At 53.8% G+C, this 25,389-nt stretch overlaps 11 protein-coding genes across 11 annotated transcripts; 7 read left to right on the top strand and 4 right to left on the bottom strand.

Moving 5' to 3' along the window:
• Positions 1-1,597: 1,597 nt before the first annotated feature.
• Positions 1,598-3,148, top strand: RHO25_008223 (uncharacterized protein; the record flags this gene model as incomplete). Its single annotated transcript, XM_023600364.2, has 3 exons — positions 1,598-1,855; positions 1,919-2,285; positions 2,334-3,148. The coding sequence occupies 3 exons, from the start codon at positions 1,598-1,600 to the stop codon at positions 3,146-3,148; spliced, it is 1,440 nt and encodes a 479-aa protein (XP_023449174.1).
• Positions 3,149-3,481: 333 nt separating this feature from the next.
• Positions 3,482-3,928, bottom strand: RHO25_008222 (uncharacterized protein; the record flags this gene model as incomplete). Its single annotated transcript, XM_023600363.1, has 3 exons — positions 3,482-3,622; positions 3,677-3,762; positions 3,817-3,928. 3 exons carry the CDS (start codon positions 3,926-3,928, stop codon positions 3,482-3,484), a joined length of 339 nt encoding a protein of 112 aa, XP_023449175.1.
• Positions 3,929-4,272: 344 nt separating this feature from the next.
• Positions 4,273-5,665, bottom strand: CYP6 (Peptidyl-prolyl cis-trans isomerase cyp6; the record flags this gene model as incomplete). The annotated part of the gene is made up of 2 exons (XM_023600362.2): positions 4,273-5,518; positions 5,586-5,665. 2 exons carry the CDS (start codon positions 5,663-5,665, stop codon positions 4,273-4,275), a joined length of 1,326 nt encoding a protein of 441 aa, XP_023449079.1.
• Positions 5,666-7,632: 1,967 nt separating this feature from the next.
• On the top strand, positions 7,633-9,346 carry RHO25_008220 (uncharacterized protein; the record flags this gene model as incomplete). The annotated part of the gene is made up of 3 exons (XM_023600361.1): positions 7,633-7,872; positions 7,923-8,036; positions 8,090-9,346. The coding sequence occupies 3 exons, from the start codon at positions 7,633-7,635 to the stop codon at positions 9,344-9,346; spliced, it is 1,611 nt and encodes a 536-aa protein (XP_023449082.1).
• Positions 9,347-11,688: 2,342 nt separating this feature from the next.
• On the top strand, positions 11,689-14,713 carry RHO25_008219 (uncharacterized protein; the record flags this gene model as incomplete). The annotated part of the gene is made up of 2 exons (XM_023600360.2): positions 11,689-13,563; positions 13,613-14,713. 2 exons carry the CDS (start codon positions 11,689-11,691, stop codon positions 14,711-14,713), a joined length of 2,976 nt encoding a protein of 991 aa, XP_023449077.1.
• A 143-nt stretch (positions 14,714-14,856) lies between these two features.
• Positions 14,857-15,648, bottom strand: RHO25_008218 (uncharacterized protein; the record flags this gene model as incomplete). The annotated part of the gene is made up of 1 exon (XM_023600359.2): positions 14,857-15,648. One exon carries the CDS (start codon positions 15,646-15,648, stop codon positions 14,857-14,859), a length of 792 nt encoding a protein of 263 aa, XP_023449078.2.
• Positions 15,649-16,178: 530 nt separating this feature from the next.
• RHO25_008217 (uncharacterized protein) lies at positions 16,179-17,477 on the bottom strand (the record flags this gene model as incomplete). Its single annotated transcript, XM_065603042.1, has 1 exon — positions 16,179-17,477. One exon carries the CDS (start codon positions 17,475-17,477, stop codon positions 16,179-16,181), a length of 1,299 nt encoding a protein of 432 aa, XP_065459114.1.
• A 426-nt stretch (positions 17,478-17,903) lies between these two features.
• On the top strand, positions 17,904-20,041 carry RHO25_008216 (uncharacterized protein; the record flags this gene model as incomplete). Its single annotated transcript, XM_023600358.1, has 5 exons — positions 17,904-18,117; positions 18,170-18,357; positions 18,415-18,497; positions 18,560-19,117; positions 19,171-20,041. The coding sequence occupies 5 exons, from the start codon at positions 17,904-17,906 to the stop codon at positions 20,039-20,041; spliced, it is 1,914 nt and encodes a 637-aa protein (XP_023449075.1).
• Positions 20,042-20,313: 272 nt separating this feature from the next.
• Positions 20,314-21,114, top strand: RHO25_008215 (uncharacterized protein; the record flags this gene model as incomplete). Its single annotated transcript, XM_023600357.2, has 1 exon — positions 20,314-21,114. The coding sequence occupies one exon, from the start codon at positions 20,314-20,316 to the stop codon at positions 21,112-21,114; it is 801 nt and encodes a 266-aa protein (XP_023449076.1).
• Positions 21,115-21,616: 502 nt separating this feature from the next.
• Positions 21,617-22,624, top strand: RHO25_008214 (uncharacterized protein; the record flags this gene model as incomplete). The annotated part of the gene is made up of 1 exon (XM_023600356.2): positions 21,617-22,624. One exon carries the CDS (start codon positions 21,617-21,619, stop codon positions 22,622-22,624), a length of 1,008 nt encoding a protein of 335 aa, XP_023449072.1.
• Positions 22,625-23,955: 1,331 nt separating this feature from the next.
• Positions 23,956-24,960, top strand: RHO25_008213 (uncharacterized protein; the record flags this gene model as incomplete). The annotated part of the gene is made up of 1 exon (XM_023600355.2): positions 23,956-24,960. One exon carries the CDS (start codon positions 23,956-23,958, stop codon positions 24,958-24,960), a length of 1,005 nt encoding a protein of 334 aa, XP_023449073.1.
• Between the last annotated feature and the right edge of the window lie 429 nt (positions 24,961-25,389).

Below are 25,389 nucleotides of genomic sequence, written 5' to 3'. Positions count from 1 at the left end.
TTGCTGACAATTGGCCTGCAGCAGACGGACTGCGCTACCACCACCAAGGCCGATGTCCCGCCTTTCGAACTTTGCCGCGTTGCCTGCAGCTGGCACACCTCATGATGCTGTCTATCCTCTGCGGCTCTTCTGACAAGCGCCAGTCGCCGCTACTGCTGTCTCCCACCAAGGCCAGCGCATGAACTTTATGCACGCGCTCACAATGGAACCGCGGCCGGCGTCTGGTTGTTCCTCTTGAACGGCCAGGACATCCGTACGTGCAGCACAGAGGCGCTCTCGCGTACCGTTTAGGACACATACACCTTGCCGCCCTCGACAAACTTGGGCGGATCCGGGGCTTGCATTGGCCCACAACAGTAGCGATCTGCCCCATCGCAAGCCAAGCACGGCGAGCTCTGGTTAGCCGTGAGCGTCTGGCGAAGCTATGGACGCATGTGCGGTGATGCTATTGTACACCGTCACTTTGCTGCAAACGTCATCCACGCTGGACCACTCAACGACGGCGGTTCGCTTACAGCCACATTTCACACTCGCCCCTGCGGCACATGATACTGCGCGCCGTCGTCAATTCCAACCACATGCAGGCCGAGCGAGAACGTGTGACTAATGCAGAACCTGCAGTCCGATGCAGATGGAAGGCTGTGGCCTGACAAGCGGCAGCGTTCCAACTGCGGAGCATGCCTGAGGGCATATGGGTTAAGCGAGTCGCATATCTGTTCGCTCATCTAGCTTGCGCCTATAGTGCGAGCAATAGATCTGGGCCAGAGCCGGTGGCTGTCGTCTGGCAGCATGATCCCAGCACGACGCACTCCCGCGGCTGTACTGTAAACTGCAGTTCAGATGATGCTTAGCACATGTGGGCGATGCTGCAAGGCGTTCGGAAGCTCGGTGCCCGTAGAGGCAAATTTGGCGCTATCCATGCCCTTCCTTGAACTTTACGCTTCAGCCTTGGATCGACAGTCCACGATGAATAGACGCAGTGATCGCATGCGCTATGCCTCAAGTGCGTGCTGGCGTCCGTGGTGGTCTTGTAAGTTCGGAAACGCTTGGTCTTTCCGAGACGCCCGTGCTCGAGCAAGCAGCTTCTTTGTCGATCACTCGTCTTTCGTAACCCTCCAATGCCTTCAGCTTTTGGTGACACAGAAAGAGCTAGAACAGAAAGTTCGAGCCATGGCATGCGCTCAATGCAGCGTCTTGTACCTCCATACCCACATCGAAAAGCTTCGAGAGGGCTCCATGCTCGCAGACCCACCCGTCGATGATATCAGCCTGTGGCCGCTGCACGTACCTGCTACTCGGAGTGGATGAGAACCCCAAGTACATTAGGGGCCCGCCGACAGGTCATTGCTCGATTTTCTCACTCGCCACATGCGATTGTTGTCCATGCACAATGAGGTGGTCCGCGATCACATTCAGGCAAGAATCCAAACTAAACCTGTGATACAGCTGGTTGTTTGAAGCTTCTCTTTCACTTGAGGCTCGTGACTTCCAGCCCGCGGTTTTGCCGCAACTTTCACAGTCAAAGCTCGAACTTCACAGACCGAGCCTCGTTTCTTAACTACCTACCTACACATATCCAATTGACCTATTATAGACAATGAGTCTGTTGGGGAGGGCGCGGCCCAAGGTGTTGACGGCGACGACACTTCTTCGTCAACCTCGAACGATCGTCACCCAAGCCAACGTCGCCAGCAAGAGCTACGAACACATCCTTCCACCACCCGAGATCTTCGCGAAAAAGACAACACCGTCGGTCGAGTCGCCACTCGCGAGAAAGCACGGCCATGCCTACTGGCAACACATCGAAGCGTGGAAGGACGTCTCGCAAGAAGAGTTCCTCAGCTACCGCTGGCAGGTAAGTCACCGCCGCGCTGCCTGGGCGTATTGTGTGCGATGTGCTGATGAATGATGACTTCAGACAAGCCACACGATCGACAGGAAGGACAAGCTGCTCAGATTCCTCGAAGCAGTCCTGCCGGAACGCATACCACAATCAGCCGGCGTCAACTCGGTCTGGTCACAGATCAAGACTCGCCATGACTTCCTCGCAGATGTGGAAGGAGGCATGAAAGCGGCGCCCATGTCCGTTCGCCTGACACCACACATGCTGAGCGTCGCCGACTGGCACAACCCACTCGAAGATCCTATTCGCCGTCAGTTCATACCACTACAGTCGACCATCAAGGAAGACCACCCGGCCCTGGAGCTCGATTCGCTGCACGAGACGGATGACTCTCCTGTGCCTGGTCTTGTCCATCGATATCCTGACAAGGTCCTATTTCTTGGTAATCATCTTAAGCTTCCTCTACCATCAGCGCTGACCTAGTGTAAAGCGACCTCAGTCTGCCCTGTCTATTGCCGATTCTGCACTCGATCCTACGCTGTCGGCAACAACACCGAGTCAGTCATCAAAGCATCTCAGAAGCCGACTCGAAAGCGTTGGGAAGCCATGTTCGAGTACATCGAGTCAACACCGGCAGTTCAAGACGTAGTCGTATCTGGAGGCGACTCCTACTACCTACAACCAGAGCAACTCCAACTGGTCGGAAAGCGCCTGCTGCAGATCCCCCACGTACAACGCATCCGCTTCGCCACCAAAGGACTCGCAGTCTGTCCGATGAGAATCATTGATCGCAGCGATGGCTGGACCGACGCGTTCATCAACATCAGCAACCTGGGTCGATCGATCGGAAAGCAGGTCGCCATGCATAACCACTTCAACCACCCTCGCGAGATCACCTGGGCCACCGAACGCGCAGCTCGATACCTCTTCGAGAGAGGCGTTACGGTCCGCAACCAATCCGTCCTCCTCAAAGGCGTCAATGACGACCTCCGTACCATGTCGACATTGATTCGCAAGCTTGCCGACCTCAACATCCAACCCTACTACGTCTATCAATCAGACATGGTTCGCGGAGTCGAGGATCTTCGCACACCACTCTCAACGATTCTCAATCTTGAGAAGCACATTCGAGGCACGATTGCCGGGTTCATGATGCCTTCTTTCGTCGTCGACTTACCTGGTGGAGGTGGCAAGAGACTTGCCAACTCCTTCGACACTTACGACGAGGCAGCTGGGGTGAGCTACTGGCGTGCACCTGGCATCGCAGGAGACGAGGTCTTCACGTACCACGACCCAGCGGAGTGAACAGAACAGCTCAAGCTGAGCTGGAACTTCGACAGTGCATGGTTAAGTAAAAGGGTTGATTGAAAGAGTTTCTTTTCATACGTTGCTTCTATTCTGCGTCAAAGCGACCAGTGAGCGTTGGACAGTGGTGATACCCGTTTTTTGCGAGTGCGCAGGGGCATTGCGGGATAACATCATGAGCTTCTTTCGGTTCTTCTGGTGGGTCTTGCATCACAAGGTTGATAGCGTTCCGGGAGGCAATTTCCATACTTTTCAACAATGAAAGCGTGGTTTTCATGCTCCGCGGCCCCTCTTGCTACGCCAAACCTCGTCCAAAGCATGTAGAACATGCAGCTACTCTTGCTTCCTGGAAACGATGTACAGCTCCTCGTAGCCTCCTACGGTCGACCGGCTCAAGAAGACGGACGCTGGCAAGCGCACGGAAGCAATACTCGAGTCATCGTTCGGCTTCGGGGAGCGAGCCCCTTGCTGTTCCTGTCTTTAATCAGCACTGCACTCAATCGCAAGCGCACGACATCAATAGCTTACCTTGCTAAGGAGATCGCGAGGCGTGATTTCCACGTGCGTAGCACCAGAAGGAACCGCCTTCTTGCTCAGCTGGAGAGATCCGGATTCTGCGGTCACAGTTAGTACAGTGACAACTCGTTGACTCGAACAATCAATCGCACCTTTCTTCAGAGCAGCATCGAGCTCGCTGTGTTGCATCGTGTCTAGTCCCTTGGAGACGATCGGCTCGCCGCGTGGCTGGTGGTGATAGACTAGGAGTTTGGCCTCAGACATGGTGCAGGATTCTATTGTCGTGTGTTCGTGTGTGGCGGAATTTGCGGTAGCGCGTGATCGAAAGGGAATGATGAGGAGGATGTACTCAATGCTGTCGCTGCGCTGAGATAGTCGAGGTTGGGACAAAGAGATTGTTACTCGATGTTCTTGCGCCGGAAGTGGCAGTTGATACAGAGGTGACGCACTTGCTTTCATTGTTCACTTGCACATGCATCTCATCCGACACGTGCAACTTGGTGAACAGCGTAGGTGAATGCTTCCCGAATGCTGAGCACATCTGATGTTGGCCCTTGGGGTAGACGAATTCGATGCAATTCCACGAAGGCCTTTGATAATATATCTGGCTATCGTCTAGACCTATCGTGATATCGGTCACGACTGCGTGACCTTCTCCGTTCATCGCGAGGCCGGTCCCGTCTTCCTTCGTGCCTCTCATGTCGTTTGGGACTGCGACTTCGAGATCTTCGTCTTGTGCTATCACGGTCGCCATCTCGCCTGGATTTGTCGTGCTTGTCGAATACATAATCGTAATGTCGACCGCTGCCGCCCTCTCTCCCACCGTCACGATACTGCTTGCGCTTCTGCAAGCTGTCAATGCCGCCAAATCCACCACGAGATCTGGCCGTCTTGGAGTTTGTGTTGCTTCGCCACTCATCCGCGATCTTAGAAACACTCTGCGAAAAGTCCACGTGAATGCGGTGATCGTCAATGAGTACTCCTTGCATTTTGAAGTACGCCCGCTCGCAGTCTTCCTTGTTCGCAAACTCGATGAAGGCGTACTGCAAACTGTCCCCCGTCTTCTTATCGCGGATGACCTCGCACGACAGGATCTTTCCGAGGCGAGAGAAGATGAGCTCGAGGTCTTCGTCGCGTGTGACTGGATTGAGCTTGCACACGAACAGAATTTGCTCTGGAGGAGTGACATCCGCAAAGGGAAGATCTCCTATCAGTTCCAGAGTCAGAGCTTGTGCGCGCGCTTCGCGTTCTCTCCGTAGCTTTTCCATCTGTTCCGGATCTGTGTCGTCCTTCAGAACTTCATCGTGCGCGATCCTCACAGTCGCTCGCTGTTCAGCTGATGGCAGAGGGCTCTCCGGTGGCTCAACGAGGCCTGGGGGATCATCGTAAGGATCGTCGAGAACTACGGTATGGAGTATCCTGATGTCCTGCAGAGGCCGCCCTGTCGAGTCCAGGAATGCGGTATTGATCTTTTCAAGCGCATCGAAGCCTTCCACAACCTCGCCAAAGACTGCTGCTTTGCCATCCAACTCCTCCAGCCCATCCGCCAGTGTGATGATGAATTGACTCCCTGCGAGTCGCTCACCCGGGTTCAGCTTCGAAGGCGTGGTAGCCATGCTCAGCGTGCCCCGCTCCTTGTGCTTCCTCTTTTTGGAGAACTCGGGCTTGAAGGTGGCGCGTTCGGGCCTGGAGGCACGCTTCGTGGTGCCATCGGGAAGCGCCCATATCGCCGATCCGCCGTCACTCTCTTTTGACTCTGGGCCGATGGGGTCACCGCTCTGGAAGGAGAAGTTCGGCTGGACATTGTAGATTGGTGAGTAGTTGTAATACTTGATTTTGCAGAGTTTTAGGAAGCTGCGCAGAAGTGTCTTAGCAATTTGATCAGCGCGGGCGAGGATATGCGGCATTTCTGCAGACTTACTTCTCACAGCATGTGGGCGCATCGTCGACGAACAGGTCGACGGTGATGTCGCCGGCGCTCGTCTCGAAGATGACGGCCATGGCGCCTGAGGACGTGCACTGGCGGCAGGGGAGAGATGGAGCGGTGGTGGCAGTGGAAGTCGTGATGCGCGCGAGCCGCGCGAAGCAGCTGCCGTGGTGGTGGAGCGCTCCTGCCCCGGTCTTCACGGCTGGTCTTGGCAACAATCGATTGGTTCCTCCAGCAGAACCTCACCTCCCGTCTGCATCACTCACCCATCGGTAACGCTCTCGGGATGCACTTCAAATACCCATGCTGCGCCTGTCTGTCCTGCACTTGTCAACGCGGGCGCGACAGCCTGCGCGTGTGACTGTTTCCGCTCCAGCCCACTCGCCACCCAGCCCACCTTGGCCGACAACATGTTCAGTCCAGCGCCGCCTCCTCTCCTTGATCACCGCTGCTCCCCCATCCTTCTGCAGGTACCCGGCCGCCGTTCCATCATTCTTCACAAGCAGACATTGCCAAGGCAAAGCGGGCTTCATCTGAGATGCCCTCCCGGGCTTGCGCAACGAACACGAGCACAGCGACATGGCCATCCTCTGTGAAGTTCGCGAGCAGCATGCACGGCCGCTTGCTGGCGGTCATTGAGGATATATTCTCACATCGATCTCGAACCGGTGAGCTTGCGTAGGCATCGCTCGCCTTCGCCCCATCAATGCGCCTCCCCGTCCGGCTCTGGCCACACAGGTTACACCGTGGACGAAAGAAGGTCTGCTGCGCTTGCCGCGGAGCGGGAGAGGGCGTATCCCGGTGCCGCTTCATGTCACAAAAGTCACCCTGCTCGTGCGATGCTAGGTAACATTTCTCGGCTTCATGCATTCTGGTTGCGCCATTCATCGAGAGAAGTCGGCTACGACAAGGGCCCTTGCATCACGGAGATGACCGCAGACTGTGACATACCGGGCAGTTGACATCTATTGCACAAGAGACGAGCCAACCGATTACTCCCATGGCGGCTGATCGCCCGCCCGCCATCTCGCCCGTGTGGGGGTGCAGCAGCAGTAGTCCAGACCACCGGAGGCACGTCCTGTGCTTTGTCATGTTGTGCGCGCTGTGCGTGGGCATGTTTGATTAGCAAACAACATGGTCAAGGCTGGAGCGACACGTTTGACCACACTCCTCAGGTGCTATGCACACGTGCCAGGTGAACTCATTTCAATCGAGCTGTAGTTACCAGCGCTTCCTGCATGGGATGGCAGATCATCAGCTGCAACACGGACGACGCCGCCTAACTCTTTCAGGCCGAAGGCTGCAAGATTGACGTCTCAGAGCCAGTCTGGCTGACATTCTAGTATATGTTGGCTTAGTTGTGGACCCAGATTGTCGAACTTCGTCAACCAGCTCACAGCTCTCCGCTTGCCACTCCGTGTAACATGAAGATGCTCCGACTCCCAACAACTTCAGCCATAACATATACATCTCAACCGATGTAGTCATTGTAATAAAAATGCATTTGCTGCCGGGGTATCTTCTAGACCACTGGTGGCGATCGCCCGGTTATGCAGGCAACCGCACAGCTGGAACCAGCCGTGGACTCTGTAACAAAACATCACCGTACGATCACGAAGGAATGACGAGGAGTTGCACGGCTACAAAAGTAATGGCCGGTGCGCCTTCGACAGCGATCTGTAAGCCCAGTCGCTCTGTCCCTGATCAAGGACGCTGCTAACCTGTTGCCTTCGCTGGCCTTGGTTGGACGTCCTCCCATGTCACTTTGTCTAACGCAAACAACATCCGACTCCGCTTCCTATTGCGACAGTCTGGGCTGTTTGCTGTCCATCCCTGCGCAGCGCAGCTACGACTAACTCATCATCCTCTGCAGCTGCGGCCAGCGCTCGAGAGCCGACTGCCTCCTCGCATTCATCTTTGGCCTCTCCATCGATGCCGACACACTTCTGACCGGTTTCGGTGATGGTTTGAACTCACATGTGCTCTTCTCTGCTCTTCGTCACCAGCTCAACCGCCAGGAGTTGAGAGTGGCGCGCACAAGATGATGATGACGCAGTCCTACTACGCAGGAGAATTCGACTCTCTTGGCCGTCCACCTTACAGAGCTCCGGTCACTCCCGGCCACTATGGGCGACCTGGCGCTTACGATCATGGCTACTACGAACCGCAGCACGAGCTACGTTCTGATTATCTCGGTCGCTCAAGCGCGGGTACGTTGATAAACGAGCATGGTCCGGAGAGCGCGCTTCCTGGCAATTCGCGAAGGCGAATTCAAGTCGCAGTGAGTGACTCCGCCCACATGTGAAGCGAGTCAAGTTGACAATTCTGCAGTGTTCCAGATGCCGCCGACGCAAGATCAAATGTACCGGTGATCCTGGCGATGGTACTGGCTGTTCAGCTTGTCGATCAGCCCAGGCTGACAAGGCTTCCTGCACGTTCAACAGAGTAAGGTGCTCATAGAGTGACGGTATATTTTCATGCAAGCTGACATTTCCCAGGTGGGCTCCAGGGAAGTGCCATTGCCTCAATTTGAGGTTATTCCGGCCAGTAGCACCAGTATCCCGAATGTGACCCCGACGACGACTTCCTATCCCGTTGAAGCGACTTCGAACCTCTATAATGGTAGCAACACAACACAGGTTGGCCTTCAGCGCCCTTCTCTGCCAATGCTACATACACGCACTGCGTACCCTGACTACGACTCCTACAATACATCACCTGTAGAGGACTACACCTACGCTTCGTCCGCACTTCCTAGACACGAGTCAATTGCGAGCAGCTACAGCGCCGAAAGCTTTCGTCCGTATACAACAGGCTCACTGTCAGCACCTTCAGTCAGTGCCAATATCTACTACGAACCTGCGGCAGCATACAGCTTCGGCAATCTGCATACTGCACCAGGCTACCCAGCCAATACTCCGATGGCTCGGCTACCAAGTGTCACGGCCGAAACTCCATTGAACATGAGCTCATTGCATTCCTCACTGCCAACACAGACCGTACAGGAGCGACGACTCCCCGTCCCCTACGCACCACAGCAGGCTACATATTCATCAACAGAAGTGCCTCAGATACGACCGTTGACTTCCTTCACAGAGCCGCCGCGCCGAGCTCACGTCGGAGGTATTTACAGTCGCAATAGTATGTCATGGTCAATGGCAAGCCCTGGGGCGTCTCGCAACACTTCTGTCAGTGGTGGTTCCACCTCGGCATTGCACGGTCTTCCCGGCATGTCGTCAACCGTTGCAGACTCTGCCCAAAATACAGCACCGATCCTCGGGTATCAATTCAGTGCTCCATCAACCAGCCCTGAACCATCTCCAACAAATGGGCGTGCCATTTCAGAGAGTTTTTCCGGCCCTGCTGCAAGTTCTGGAAGTGGCAGTGCATCGATGCTGCCACCCGCCAATGTTCGATACAGCACTGGAAACTCAGTGAGCTCCCTGTCGACTTCGAGCGACGCGGACGATTCGCGACGCCCGTTGACCTCACAAGGGGCTCCAGCCAGTCTGTACAGTTTCAGCGGAGGAGTCGAAGCTTCCGGCCGCTCTACTCCTAGTCAGCACACCAAGCAGGTCGCGAACGAAGCCGCCTCCGCCACCTCATACCAGCAAGGCTATCCACAGCTTCGTCACCCACAACCTCAACACGCCGCTAGTGTGGACCAATTGCGCCGTCGCTCGTCAAATGATCAGCAGCAGCATGCGACTACCGCACATCGCATGTCGGTCTCAAACCTTAACGCGCGCTACTGAGCATGTGGCAGAGGCTTATGCAAAGCGCTGGACTTTGCTCCGATAACAACCCACATCGACTTCATTGCGCATTGCGCATGCTCTCCATCCTAAGCTGCCTCCTGCAACTGCATTGCCGTCTTGCCATCTGTTCAGGCCGACCTCACAGTGCAATTGCCACTTGCAGCCTACGATCGAGATCATCATCTTCGATACGAACGTCAAGACGAGCCAACGAGTCTTGGCTGTAGCGGACTGCTTCACCTACACGCATTACATTTCCGCGGCATCAAATCTTTTCACGAGCTGGCAAAAGTAGAATCGAACGCGCTCCCGGCGGCTTACTGATTCATCCGTCGGTGTTCCAGTAAGCAACACCTGCCACAATTTTCGGTCGCAACTTTTACATCGGCATTTTGAAAGAGGGGGACACAAGCATCAAGGGCAAATGTAGGAATAGAGGTCTCACCACAACCCGCAAGGGTAGCGACACTTATGAAATTGTGCTTTGGAACATCAGCGAGCGACATCGGCGTACTGCATTGGAAGAACATTGTTTGAACTGCATTCACGACACGGTAGTTTAGTATTTTCGGCTTTTCTGTATTGAAGCATGACCCAGTGAAGGGCCTCTGTAACGATAGACAATGCGATGCAGAGAGGCGTCACGCAAAATCGTGGGGAAGAGCCCACGAGGGACGTTGAACTCTTGATCTTGCGCACGTATGAACGGGAGAGGAGTGACGACGCTTAGATAGACATTCTAATGATGAGTTTTCATGTGAGGACAATGAAAATACACGTGTGCCGCATACTATTCGCAACGACGTTTCTTCGTCTGCTCTTCGACACGATGTCACGACCTGCGTCTCACACTATTCGGCTCCGATTTTAACTGCCGCTCGCGACCAGCATATCTCTCCTCACCGATATGTACGCTGATCACATCGACTACACCTGCCAGGAAACGGCATCGCGTAAGATGATTGCTTGCTTACTGCGTACTGTACCTGATGTCGTGCCACTGCACGGCAACTGACGCATCACACGACGACAGCAATCATCACCGGAACAAAGGAAAATTCTCTCTTCGCGCTGGAAAATGAAAAGCGGTGCGGCTTCCTGCAGATGTCGGCTCCTTTGCGATACGTCGTGTAGCATTGCACCTTCTCGTCCAGATGATTGACAAATTTCTGCAAGTAAAATCCTTCGCGAACTAGGATGTATTGAGTGTTTCGCAGCGTCGAGAGCGATGCAGGTGCAGAAGTTGCTTATCTCCTCTGGTTCCGAGTGCGGTGCTTGCAGTTTTATCCTTGCGCGCGCATGGGGATTTGGTGGGAAGCGCGGGCGGTTAAACAAGCGCGGCTGTTGTTTAAAGCGGTTGCGTGGGATGGGCGGGATGGAGAGGAGTGGGTGTTAGAGCGGGTGGTGACCAGATTGATGGGTATGGAATGTGATGAGTCGTGAGAGAGTAGATGAGAGGAGTGTGTGGAGATCGGAGTCGTGAGAGCACCTCGGGCGAAGAAGTTCATCAAGTAACGAGGATTGAGGAATATGCTTGCATTGAGATTGAAAGAGCAAATGTGGCTTGTATGGAGTGCGCGCGACTTCACAGTTCTTGAGTTTGGTCATGTTATTTGGAGTCTTGTTAGTCCATTCTGATATGACTACGCCGACCTAAGATCAAGAGCAAGCTGAGTATCGTTGCAATCAAGCGCGGGTCTAGCATACGTGCACGCATGTGTGCATGCCAAGACAAGAGACAACATACCGACTAGGCAGCTCGAGGTTGACGCGAAGCTTCACTCGTCGAGCAGAATGATTCTTGGTTGCCTTGTGGTGTGATGGCTCGAAGAGAGCACCGCGGAATGTCGTCGATTGCAAAGTCGCGAGTTCTTCAATCGCTTCCACGAGATGATTGTGCCTTTGGGCAGCATTTGGAGCGCCGGATCAAGATCTGGAGTACCTTGCGTGATCCAGACCATCATCGTGTAATGCTAGAGAATCAGTACTTGAGCATTGTAAACATAAACCGACCTGGCAAGCGGGCAAAATGGGGATTGGCTTTGAACTCGATCCTCTTTCAGCTCGTTGTCTGCCAATGGCGGGTCGGCAGTTTTGTGCGCGCTTGAGTTGACAGCATGAGCAGTCAGACCAAGTGACACTGCTCTCGTCATCATCGAATTGATCGAGGAGACCTAGCCTTGTTTGTTGATGGCAAGTGAAAGGTGAAAGGGAGGAGGTCGGCATTGGCGAAGTGTTGGCGCCAGCCGACGCGCTTGTGCTCGCGACTTTCTTCCGCGTTTCGCTGGCGGACGATCAACACATCACTCCAACCACAACAACCACAACCGCTGGCCAGTATGTCGGGCTTTGGACCGCCTAGTACGCCAGGACGGTCAGTTCGCACTTATCAGTCAACGACTCCGGCCGGACCGCCTCCGACATGGCTCGAGAACACTGGGAAATCCACCACTCCCGCTGGCGAGCCACCACGAAGCTCGCGGTTTGGAAGGAGCTCCTACAACCCGACCAAGAGCCCCAATAGATATGCGCGCAAAAAGCCCGATTTTGCCGTGCCTGATGACGACGACGAATACAGCGATGAAGATGCCATGGGCGAGGACGACGATGAGTACAACTTCCACCAGTCCGCGTGGTCGGGCAGAGGCGAGAGACCAGCAGCACCGACACCACCGCGAGGTCTCAAGCGCGATGCCTATGGAGCGGTGCGCGAGAACAGCGGCATTGCGGAGGTCGCACGCAACAGGACGAACAACAGCAGACCCGCTCAGCTGAATGAACCGGAGGTAGTGATTCTTCAGAGTGAGCGCATCGTGTCAGGTCTGGATGTCAAAGCCCGGCGCAGAGACGTGGAGGGGGATGTTGCGCTGGTAGAGGCAGCGGCAGAATTGTCAAAGACGTGGAAACAGCACAGCGACGTCAAGACCAAGACGGGAGCCATTGGTCCTCAGTCGAAGGAGGGCTTCACTAAAGCCAACTATCTTGCCAGTCTACTCTTGCAATTGCATCACCCTCACACAAACAGTCCAAAGCAGCAACCTGGACGATTACGAAACGGCTCGCTGCCGCCGCCTTCGCATAGCACTTCGGTTCCACGAGCGCTCCTAGATTGGCTCGAGACGTGGCATCGGCCATTCCCAGACGACTACGATGCGATCCACCTCAACGAGCCCTCTCCGTCTGCCCACGAATCATTCTGGGACGTGGTCTTTGCCAATCTCCTACGCGGGCACACTGGTCGTGTTATCAGACTGTTGAAGGATGCGGGTTGGGAGCACGCGGATAGCGCACTCGATGATGGATCGAGCGAGCCTGGGTATCATGGGAGACAGCTGGACAACATCGTCGCTGTCATGGAGGATTGTATCCGTGTACTGGACGAGTGCCCTGGCTCGAGGTACAACAATTGGGATGTGAAGAGCATGGAATGGGCTGTCTTCAGACAGCGTGTAAGGTCTTCCTTGGACGATCTTGAAGAGTTTGCCGAAGGCGAGGATCTGGGCGACTCTTTGAATGGGCAGAATCTGTTTCAACGAAGTCTGGCGTCTAGCTTGAACATGTCCACCGCGAGTCGCAAAGCGTCTAGCAAGGTGCCTTGGACCATCTACGAAAACCTCAGGTTGCTCTATGGTCTCGTTTTGGGCCAGCCGGATCAGATTCTGATGACAGCACAAGAATGGCTCGAGGGAGCACTGTACTTGACCATCTGGTGGGATGGCTCAGACGAGTCCGACTTGGACGCAAGTGTGAACCAGAACCAAATAAAGCGAGCACAACATCGGGCACGTGAGGTAGATGTCGCACCATTAGCGGCCTACCGTAGGAGACTAGCAGATGCATATCTGAGAGTGCAAGATCAGGTGGTCGAAGACGATCATGGACGACAGGTGCCGGATGCAGTCTTCCAGCCAGACACCACTGACGATGTACAACTTGGCTTGGCTTGCATTATGGAGGAGCAAGTCGACAGTGTTATCAAAATGCTGCGAATTTTCAGCATGCCTGTTGCTGTAGCGGTGGCGGAGATTGCTGCTCTGGGTGGCTGGCTACCTCTTGCTCGTCCCAGCAGTAGAGGTGGCGCGTTGGGTCAAGGAGGGCTCTCTAAGGAAGACCTACTTGTATTATCGTACGGAGCCCCTGATAAAGGCAAGGACGAAATAGACAGAGATGGTCTGCTTGCCGAGTACGCTGACTTGCTTTCTGGCAAGAGCAAGGTAAGTCGTTTCTTGCAATCCAGGCATGCGTATACTGATTTGTGGATAGGTTGGCGAGAAGGAAGGCTGGGAACTTGCAGTTTCACTGCTCAATCGCCTCGATTCAATCTCAACCGCTAACACCAGAATTGGCGAGCTTTTGGATCGCTTACAACTCACCAATGAAGACACAGTCGACAAAGTGCTTGACGTCTGTGACGAACTTGGGCAGACGGAACAACGTCGAAACATTGCCGAACGCTACGCAGACAATCTGGCTGAGAACACACAGTCCTACGGGCCTGCATTGATCTATTATGCACGAGCGCACGCGAAGGATAAGCTCAAGGACACAATTTCACTACTGACTTCGCTCTCTTTGCTGCATTCTACAGCTATGCCTACCTCGAAGAACATGGATGCCAAGTTGAGCTCTCTGCTCAGCAAAAACCGTACTGCCCTAACAGACCTAGGGCATTCCGACATGGAAGCTGCAGAACTATTGGCTTCCCATCTCAGTGGATACGCCACTCTTCGCAAGTTCTACGATCTGCGTGACCAAGACATCCTTGCCGCCTCGGACCGACCATTGCACAGTCTCGAGCGCCGACGCCAAGCCGCTGCTTCACTCTTCGCTGTCCTTAGAAGTGCAGCCGACTGCATACCAGGAGGACTTTTCGACCCGGAGGCGGAGACAGTGATCCCTGTCGAAGGACTTCTTGCATTGTTTGGCGAGGCATTACCCTTCTTGGGCCAGGACAAACGCATCTTCACGCAACAGCAAATCTTCTCGCTGCTTGCGATTCTTGAGGATTTCGTGGCTGCACCGGGACGTATACGAGAGAACTCAGAATCATTATTGTCGGCCAGTTTGGGAGCGTATCGAGATGAGGTGAATACTGGAACGGGACCATTTGGAAAGAAGGGCAAAGCAAAGCGAAACGGCAAGGAAGATTTGAGCAAGAGTGTCGGTTCCAGCTGGGAGCTACTGGCTGAGAGCGTTGCCCTCGACCCAAAGAAAGGTGAGAAGATCACGCGCGCTTGGGATTGGAGGCAAGGGATTGTACAAGGTGGTATCGAAGGCAAGGAAGAGGAAGTCGTTAAGCTGGTTCGGGAGGCTTTAGTGAGAGAAGTTGCATCTGGTTGGGGAGGTCAGATCAACTGGCAGTAATCGTCTCGCAGAAGGACACGAAGGTGCTGGACGAATATATGCCGGTTGATGCCGACTCAAAGCAACTTCCCAGTGTTTTCCTTCATTCGTCGCAAAATCATTTATCCAGCCACTGAAAGATCCTATCGGCATTTTTCAAGATCTCACTTCTTGATCGCAGTCAACAAAATCGCCGTCTCACACAGGTCTCTGCCCTCATCATACTCCTCCTGCATCACACGCTTAAAGCTATCTCGACACGCCTTCAACTTCTCGCCCTCAAACCCCTCCATCAAAAGATTCACAATCGGATTCCCACCCTCGAAAATATACTCATCGACCTCGTCTGCATTCTTCCATCCCCAAGGCGCCTTTTCGATCTTCGATTCCTGTACTTTCCAACCCGCTGCTTCGACACCCCGGATCACATCATCAATATCGCTCCAATCCTTGTGTACGATCCGCGGGGCAACGTAATTTTCATCACCAAGTGCAAGACGCACCGCTTTTTGCCAAATTGCGCCCCAGGTTGCTCCTGCCCAGGCACCGAGGGCGAGGATACCATTGGGTGCTGTGACGCGATACATTTCTGCTATGGCGAGATGAGGCTGTTCCACGCTTCCAATCATGAAAGTTGAGAAGGTGTGGGTGAAGGTGGAATTTGCAAGGCTTATTGTTCCCGGCAGTCCTTGTGTGCTTTCTTCTTTTTTGGTTGTCGAGGTCAGAGATACAGAAGTCAGGTCTTGGCTGTCTGCTACAGCTGTTTCGATGTCGGACCAGTTGTGCTCTGAGGCGGCGGTTTGCAGGGATCGAATCATGCCAGGACTGATATCTGTGGCGAAGATTTTGAGATTGGGGTTGTGGGCTTTGAGTTGGGTCGTTAGAATGCCTGTTCCGGCGCCATTGTCGAAGATGTACGACGTGGTGGGATCGAGAGCTTTCAACTTATGGGTCATTTTGACTAGCTCTGTGCAAGGTGGTGTTGTGATTCTTTCGACGATCTTGTAACTTCCTTTGTTGACGTGTGAGCTCCATGAAGAAGGCAGACTGTGGGTCTTGGGTTGTTGGCTGGACATGGTGTATTGAATTCGGCTGATGTATGGAAGCTGGAATATGACGAAGTTATTAAACAGGAGAGGTATTTCTCGATCTTATAGAAGCGTTTTGTACTTGGTCTCCGGAATCAGCAAATGCAGGTGGGGCGGCATATGCAAGTGTGAAGAGCATAGTTGGTAGCTCCCCTTGGTTCTCGCAGCCACCCGCATAGCTTCTTCCGATGTGTCGCAACCACTTGTGAGAGATCTGCCATTCGATCTGTGCGAGTAGTGGTCATGCGTATCGTGGCCTCGATCCGAGCATGTCCTGTCGGAAGTAGTCGAGAGCATGCGCTCAAGCTACGCTATGCTGATCCCTCCTTTGTGCGATGCAGTAATGGAATCCCTAGCTCTGACAGCATCTACGCTAATCGAGTTCTTTGCCGTGTAGCCTAACGCATTTCATGAAGAGTCTGCAGGTTATACGTCGCTCTAGCACTCATCTTGTCAGACGGCTTCTGCAGCTCGGCCTTCTCCGTAATCAGCGAGCTCGAGTTGACCACTGCGATACCTGCATCGACACTGACGACATCCCCATGTCCCTGTGTTGCGAATTCCAGCAGCTGCAAAGTCTCATCCGCTGCATTGAAAACGTTGCTAATCTTGCCGGGTACAACATGTACCACACGTCCATTTGCAAAGGTCAATGAACTACGAAAGTCGGTTTCCACGCGAGGTTTGGCTAAGACCTGTCCTTTCCAGCCCTCATAGACGAAGCGGTGTGCAAAGTCTGGCCAAAATCTACACATTTCCGCTTCAGCAGCTGCCTTCAGCTCGTTTATGGCCGAGGTTGATTCGACGTTCTCCACGTCCGCCTGCGCCTTCTGCGGACTTTCATGTGTGCCCAATATCGTGTAACAACCATGTGTGAGGATATAGCGATTGAATATTTCATCCTCGCCATCCTTGTTATCTCCGATGTGAGGCATCAGACACGGGTACCAACCGTCCATCACGATGAATGATATAGGGCGACTGCCGGGTGACTTGTCCCTGTATTCGAACGCAACGCATGCTTGATAGACGATGCTCAGTCCCAGAGTGCGCTTGATCGTCTCGTGTTCAGGGAACGCCTGATAGCCGGTGGCATCGATAGCAAAGTCCGCGCTTCTCGTCATGAAAATGTTGCAGTCTCGACACTGCCACGTCACAAGCGCGTGTCCCTTTCGTTCGTCTATGCGTTGTATGTCTGCATTGATAATGAGCTCAACACTGAACTGAGCCAGCTTCGCGCTCAGAGTTGATCGCAGCTTTTCTCCGATGGCGATGCTGGGCTCGCTGAGCTCATATGCTGCCGAAATATCGCGAAACCTCGGCATTTGATTGGGATTCAACTGCCGAGCTTCGGGTGTCTCTAAGCAAACTTGTTCGAAGTCTTCCAACGACACTTTCGATTGGTGCCCTTTGGCGTCCTCCAGGCCATACGCATATATCGACTCCGCGTGCCAGACAACAAGCTCCGGGTACTCATCGAGGAAACGCTGAAAAGTCCGCCGGCACTCCCGGCGAGTTGCTGGTGATCGTGGATAATGCGGCCCGCGATGTAATCGAATGCCAAAAGTCCCTGAGCAGCGGGAGAGTATGCGAGATTCTTTCTCAATAAGTGTGACTCCGTACCCGGTTCTTGCCAATTCAATGGCTATGTGGCACCCATACCAGCCTGCTCCTACCACGATGACTCTTGCGTTCATGATCTTGGGAATAGCTGAAACTGCACCAGGAGTCTGAGCAGAATACCACACGCGATATTATCTTGCTCTTGCCTTTCTTGTTAACAATGATAGGTCTTCGCCAAGTGCCATACCATCTTGCAGTGTAGAATTGCCCGATTTGGTCAATGCATTGGTACGCACTTCTGCCTTCATGTCGTGTCATGCCAAGGAGTGATTACGATACGGACTTGCTCGGAAGTGTGCTCTGCTTTGTATCGAAGCCACTATTAAGCTGTGGTCGTAGATAGTGTGGCCGCACAACAGCGCTGACGAAAACGATACCAAAGACGGAGGTTGCATACCAACGTCAATGGCGCTTCCGAGGACCTCTGGCATCGCAAAGATGTAAATGCGCTCTCCTGGAGCAAAATTGTCTGAACCGGCCATTTCAGCAGTCGTTGATTCATGGCGTATCAGTTACTCATTACTGTCCTGGTCACTCTCGCGGCAATAGCTGTCATCCGGTTCGAGAACAGCGGAAAGGCCTCGCCCCGGCGGAGACAGTATACCGGAAAGACTGCCCAGCATAGTCACTTTTCAGGTAACTCCTTCGGCGTGCCGTTTGTTAATGCGACATACGATTATGTGTACTTCACACCTTTGGCCTGGAATCCCGATAGTATGCTGATACATCATTTGAAGCGTCATTGGAGGTGGTACTGCCGGCCTAGCTGTTGCATGGAAGCTCGCGACAGGCTCGTCGGCATCGGTCGCTGTTGTTGAAGCTGGCAGTTTCTATCAGCTTGACAATGGAAACGGCAGCGTCATTCCAGCACTAACTCCACATCAGCACATTGGTTGGGATCCGGATGATGTAGCGCCATTGATCGATTGGGACTACGTGACGGAGCCACAAGCTGTGAGCAAGATTCTGATCCCCGGGCTTGTTGGAGGCGTGTGTTGATACAACCCACAGGGCCTTAGCGATCGTCGACTCTACTATGCACGCGGCAAGACGATGGGAGGGAGTAGTGCGAGGGCGCATGGCGCGTTCATGAGGTGACTGGCGGAAGTCATGCCCGAACTTGTGATATACTTGCTGACACCTGCCGTTTTGCTAGGGGCACAAAAGGCAGCTACAACGAATGGGCCGCCAGGGTGGGAGACGCCACATATGAGTACCAGAACCTGCTTCCGTTCTTCCAACAGAGCTCCAATCTCACGGCTCCGGACACTCGAAAGCGTTGGCCGACGAATGGCACAGTGCAATACGATGTCGAGGCATATGCCACCGATCGTCCTGGACCGTTGCAGATATCTTGGCCAAATTGGGCGGTGCCGCTCGGCTCGTGGGCAGCGTTGGCGTTCGAAGGTATCGGTCTGCCCAGGTCTGAAGCTGGGTTCAGCTCGGGCGCCCTGCAAGGCTCAGGTTGGGTGCCGGGTACCATTGATCCAGTGACTGCACATCGCAGCTCTTCTCAAACCAGCTTCTGGGAGGCTGCCGCAGATAGAACCTCGATCAAAGCCTATACGCGCACACTTGCACAGCGGATATTGTTTGATTCGCGAAAGAGGGCAACTGCTGTCGTCGTTATAACGGAAGGCCGGAGCTATCATCTGTCAGCTCGCAAGGAGATCATTCTATCAGCAGGAGCGTTCAACTCTCCTCAGCTCCTCATGTGAGAGCAGACAGCTTCTATCTTAAGGCTTCGGTTCACTGACCATCTGCCAGGCTCTCAGGCATTGGACCAGAGCAGGAGTTGCGATCGCACAACATTCCGATCGTGCAACACGTGCCGGGTGTGGGTAAGAACCTGCACGACAAGACTTACGTAGGCGTAGCCCACCGCGTGAACGTGGAAACATCCTCAGCCATGATCAATTCGCCCGTATATGCTGCCGCAGCTGTCAGCGACTATCTGAACAACCAAACCGGCCCGCTGACCAACGGACCTGCTTTTGTGGCCTTCGAGAGGTTCTCCGACGATGTGCTCACGCCCTCTGCGCGCCAAAAACTTGCGCATGAGCTCAGCGATGACTGGCCACACGTTGAATATCTTGTTGAGAATGGCTTTTCGGGAGACAATCGCAACTATGCGACAGCAGATCCCAAAGATGGCTTCAACTACGCCACGATCAGTGCTGCCCTGCAAGGATCTCTTTCTCGAGGCGAGGTTCGTCTTCGAAGTTCAAATCCTTCAGATCCGCCGAGCATCAATCCCGACTACCTGCGCGATCCGGTGGATGTTGAATTAGCTGTCGCGTCTTTCAAGCGCGTGCGCGAGATATGGAAGCAGATGGTGAACGTTTCTTTGGGTGAAGAGTACTACCCTGGAGAGCAAGCCGTTTCTGATGATGGAGAAATCTTGGAATATATTCGCACGAACAGCATCCAGATGTGGCACGCCAGTGGGACCTGTCAAATGGGATCACGCGAAGACGCCATGGCTGTCGTGGATTCGCAGGCTAGAGTCATCGGAGTTGAGGGTCTCAGAGTGGTCGATGCGAGCATCTTTCCATTTCTGCCACCTGGGCATCCGCTGGCCACCGTGTATGCTCTGGCTCTGAAAATTGGAACGAGCATACTTGGCCAGAATGCGTGAGCAAGGGAAGGGCTCGGTGTCGCCTTTTCATGGTTATGCCTGTAGTTTGCGTACAGCGAGAAGTGGTAGTCACCCAGACTGAATGATAGAAATGTCTGAGCGCGAAGGAGTGAAGTCGGCGAGTCGTGGTTGTTGGTTGTCAATCACAAGCATCAGCTAGAACTAGCGTGCCAGGCTGAAGTCCGCCAAACTGACCTATCATATTGCTGCAACACTCCGTCCACCTCCTTCACCTCCGCTCTCTGTGTTCCTCTTGACACAGCATCGTCCAGATGGCATCGCTGGCGAGGTCGACTGCGGGCAGGGCGCTCCATCTCCGCATCACTCCACGCCCATCCAACCTGGGCGAGTCGCGCGAGATCCTGCGCCTGATCTCGCAGTTTGGAGAGGTCGAGTATTTCCGGAACCTGAAATACGATGCCTTGCCCATGCCCAATGCGACTCTCGTCATCTTCAAGAGCGAAGACGCCGCTTCTCACTGTATCAAAAAGTGCCCCATTCGCTTCCGCATGGGAAGAGCGCCCGTGAAAGAGCAAGTGGAAGACTTTGAGCCCGAGTCTCCCGCTCGCCCACAGCCAGCACAGTCGGCCACTGATGCCACAGCACGCAAAGTCCTGCCACCGCGATCAGGCGGAGCATGGGGCCTCGGACAGACGAGAGCCATGTCGACGCGCACCAGCTACACGCCTATGGCCACTCTTCCCAACCCACCAGCGCGCCCCGTGCAGATTCCCTTCCAACCACCACCGCTGCCTCTGCTCGAATTTCGCATCTTCGAAATCCAGGCGAACCCGGCACGCGCCCATTTCCGCGATCAGATCGACATGGGACACTATCACGGTTACTTCAAGCTCGACAGCAAGAGTGTGCCACAGACCGACTTAGCACGGACGGTGCCATTGCCGGGTCTGAGTTGCATCAATTGGAAAAAGGAGGATAAGCCGTGGAGGGTCATGGAACGCCAAAGATCGCAGGAACGTACTGGACCATCGCGGCGCAAAAGTTTGAAGGAGTTGTACGATGAGTCGGCAGAGGGTAAAGCCGCGTTTAGAGACGAAGCACTGCCCGGATGAAGTTTGAAGGCAGCAATCATGATCGGCCCAGTCGCACCTTTGTCCAGAACTTATCCAGTATGCCAGCATACCTCGCGCAGGATGCAGCACGCTCCATTAGTACTGGCTTGAAGGAGTGTTAGGCCAGGAAGGTATCTTTGGCCTGACCTCACTTGCATGGCCAGCCAAATGAGGCCGCAGAGAAGTCTGAAATCTTCGTACCGTGAAGCCGCTCGTGCCACGTATGAACGGCAGGCACAACTCACTTACTAAGATCATTGCGGTAATGACCATTCGTCTGACGGAGGACGCGGAAGGCATCAGTTGAGCGAAGGAGCACCAGCAAGAACCATTCGTGGTGGTGTTGAGCCTGAATCTGAGGACATGCGGCCCAGAATATGAGGACAGGCCACCAACTCTATGAATCACATCGTTCGCTCTCCTTCAGAGTTGCACTCAGCACTAGTGCACGCCACGCAATCCTTCTAGCTCTTTGGGTGCACAACCCATACCTCACACGAAGATGCCCTCCCTCGTTGTCACAAAGCCATACTCTGAGAAACGCCTGTACCGCGAGAAGCAGCGCAAGCTAGCAGAACTCCGAATATCATTGCGTGGCTGCGTATGCACCGATTGCGAGCCCAAGCTGCCAGCGTGCGCAAATTCTCTGCCGGTTTTCAGCATCTTCGCGGGTCTATCGTACAGAGGGCATGACGCCTTTCATCTTGCGACCTGGGCAGCCTCGTCGTTCGCCACGGTCACCCTACAGCAGACGCAGCAGCAAGCACTGTCTCGATGGCACAACCTGAGGAGAAGCTATCAGCACTCATTCCAATGTATGCCCCGACGGATTTTACAAGAAGCCGCAGAGATCTTCAATGAGCTCTTCTTCCTGGGACAGCTGCCAGCATCTCGCCTACAATTGGTGCAAACTGGCACAATCAACAATGGTGGGTCTATAGGCAAGTCATGGCCATCCTATGCTCCTAATCAACCGGAACTCATCTCGTTCGACGCTTCGCACCACTTCTTGTGGTCAGCACAAGCGATGTACTTCCAAGTATTACTGCACGAAATGATACACTGCTTCCTTTCGAGATACACTTGCTATCCGTGGCACGTCAAGCATCGTAACTGCGCCATCAGCAACTGCGGACTTTCTCATCATTCTGGGATCGGCCCCGGAGGACACGGCCGCGCCTGGCAATTTCTCGCCAAAGCTATCGAAGGTCGCATGCCTGAGGTGCTTCAACTGCCAGGAAATCTGGGACGGAACTGTGGCTTTCTCACTGATCAGCGAAGGCATGGCTACCACATGCCCTGCCAGAGCGAACTGCAGCGGCTCTATCAATGGGAATACGGACACCCAAATTTTTGGAAGTACGTTAGGAGGACCAGAGACGACAACATCATGGAGCATCGCATACTAATGGCTGGCTTGGTACCACTAAGACACCGTGGGCGTAGAAGGGCCTCGGACTCGGTGTATGTTCTCAGAAGCAGCCGCCGACCGGCGGAAACGTCGCTGTAGCGGCATTACGCACGGGAACTAGGTCAGTTTTAGATGCCGCTGTAAACGGACTTTAGGCATGACTGCAGCACTACTGCAAGTCCAAAGCCGCAGGACGGAATCAGAGCGACTATTCAAGGGCACCTTTGAGCCAGCCGAACGGAATATAACTCAATGCTACATGCAGTGATTGGCATACCTGCATATCTCTACCAATTCTGTGAACTTACAATGCGCATACTGCCTCACTTTCCATGTTTCGAAACCTTCAGGTGATTGGCGCCTACTGCACGACTTCATTAGTGAGAGATCAGAGCCACGAGCACGACTGTTCCGAGTTCTTGCACTCCACATGCGTGCGCTTTTACGCATGAATCTGGAGGAGGGAACATTGCCGTTTCCTTTTGGAAACCGGCTGTAAAGCCGTGGATCTGCGAGCAGTCAAATCTGGTCGAGATCACATAATAAATCTGAGCAAAGCGCGAAGCACAACAAGCACTGTGATCGCTTCTGAGTGAAAGGCAAGCTTCCTCTTTCATCAGTCATCCCAAGACATCTTGGAGGTTGCTCCACCGGTTGACTGGGTAGAGTTCAGGTACAATCTGTTTGGCTTGCGGACCCTTGCCGCATCTCCTGTGCATGAGTCGAACCACATCTGCTCATGGAAGGCACCCCTGAGCCCATTACTCGCAGCACAGCTTGACTCCGCTTGACTGGAAATGCTGCAGTACGCAATCCACATCACGTCTCGTGTCGTGGTAGTATTCACATGTGAGCATGACGCCGCAGATCCGCTGATGGCAAAACGATTGCCACAAACAATGCTCGCTGAACGTATCGAGGCATTGCGGAGCTGACTCCTAGGAATATCTCCCCTGGTCCTTGAAGCTGCCACAGAAACATCCATCGAAGGTCGGATCTCGTTCAACGGGTTTCCAGCACCGCGGCAATAGCCACCAGTTCATCGCAACGGCTGCAATCACTCCTACTGTGCACGGCTCGAGGAAGCATTATTCAACCCAATGCGGGCCATGAGACTTACCTATAAGACTGCACCGGCAGGATCAATTGTGATTCGCCTGACTTCTGCATCCGACTGCACTGGCGGCGTGCTTCAACCCAGCGAACCTAAAAACTGTACTTGAGAGACACCGCGCATGACACATGAGACTGAACAGGCACATAAACACATTATGGTTTATTGAAAACGCAAGAACTTACATGGCACCTAAGGGGCACTTCTTGTCGCACTCATCCTCCAAGCTGTTGCATCTCGCACAAAGTGGTTCGATTCTTGGGAGTCTTGGTCAAGTACAATCCGCACATCCGCACTGCTGCACTGCGAGTCGACGATGGGCGTGATATTTCGATCAGTGCGGCGAGAAGCCGACAGCGATGGCAATCCAGGGCATGGCGGTCTTGACACCCATGGCGAAATCGCAATTGGCGTAATTGTGCCTGTGGTCTTTCTTCTTGGCGGCCTCATCTACTTCATCTGGACGACTGAGCGACGAAGGCGAAATAGAAACGGCCAAGAGCCAGACAAAACTCATCCCTCCATGTTGCAGGACTTTCTGCGTCGCAAGAATGCTTTCCGAGGATCACGCTTGTTTGGCGAAGCAGAGACGAGTCAGAAGGAACACGCTTCATCAGAGAAAGATCACAAAGATAGGCACGAATTGGGGGATACGAGCTTCCACCACGAGCTCGAAGATGCAACAAGCCCAATCTACGAGGTCGAGAAGCCAGCAGCTATACATCCAGCCCGAAGGGATAGCGCCATGAACAGCCCAGTCGAGCTCGACTCTCCCAGCCCATTACCTTTGACCCAAGCCACCCTGGAACAAGCGTCAAAACAGCCAACCCACACCTCAACAACTGAGCTCTCACCACGCGAAACAAACGAAGTCCGACAATCCACAATCTCCAGCACCTTCCGCCACTCATTAGGCGGCACCGGCAATACAACCCGCTACTCCGCCGTCTCCCCACCCTCAAGCTGGCGAGCCTCCCTCCAACCCACATCCTTCCTCGGAAACTTCAGCAACAAACGCGACCGCCGCGTCAGCAAAGCCGCCTCATCACGCTACTCACAACAAGAAGAAGGCTTCACCATGATGGAACCACATTCCAGACGACAATCTGCCATCAATGAGACCGAGAGCCCCGCAAGCACCATCAATAGTGCAAGATTCAGCGCCGTGGATCCGCAAGGACACAAGAAACGTGTGAGCGATGATTCGGATACTATTAGTCCTCCTGCTTCGAATCAATTGTCTAGGACTCCGAGCGCGCAAAGAGCTTCGGTTGCTTTGTCGCCCATCTCGTCTAATGATGATGCGCATCAGTTGTCTTGAGTGACGAAGAACTTTTCCTTTTCTTCTAGCTGGCACCACGAGGACGAAGTGTAAGAATATAAGACGGCACAGTGGAATAGGATGAGGAGGAAGGCAATGGACGAAGGGGGTTCCGCGTTTTGCGAGTGCAAAAGTGCCAGTGGCGTTTGAGCTTCTTACGAAAGGATGCTGCAAATGTACAAAAAGCAGGAATAATTCCAATGATCACAAATACTGTCATGGCTTACAACAAATGCTCCCACCTTCATGTCCTGTTCCGGGTGCTCCGCCAACACTAAGCCAAAGTGTACACGCAGTAGCGGACCAACTAAATATGAGAAATCCGAATCATGAGAAATCTGATTTCCATCAAACTTTTTTAATGGAAGCAAAATGGGGGAGAAAGGCGAATGTAACAGGCACATCATGCCTCATGAATGGTATACATCT

Source organism: Cercospora beticola, chromosome 5, assembly GCF_033473495.1.
Source record: "Cercospora beticola chromosome 5, complete sequence".
Taxonomy (NCBI): Eukaryota; Fungi; Ascomycota; class Dothideomycetes; order Mycosphaerellales; family Mycosphaerellaceae; genus Cercospora; species Cercospora beticola.
The sequence above is the reverse complement of the archived record's forward strand: the minus strand, read 5'-3'. Positions and strand labels throughout refer to the sequence as shown.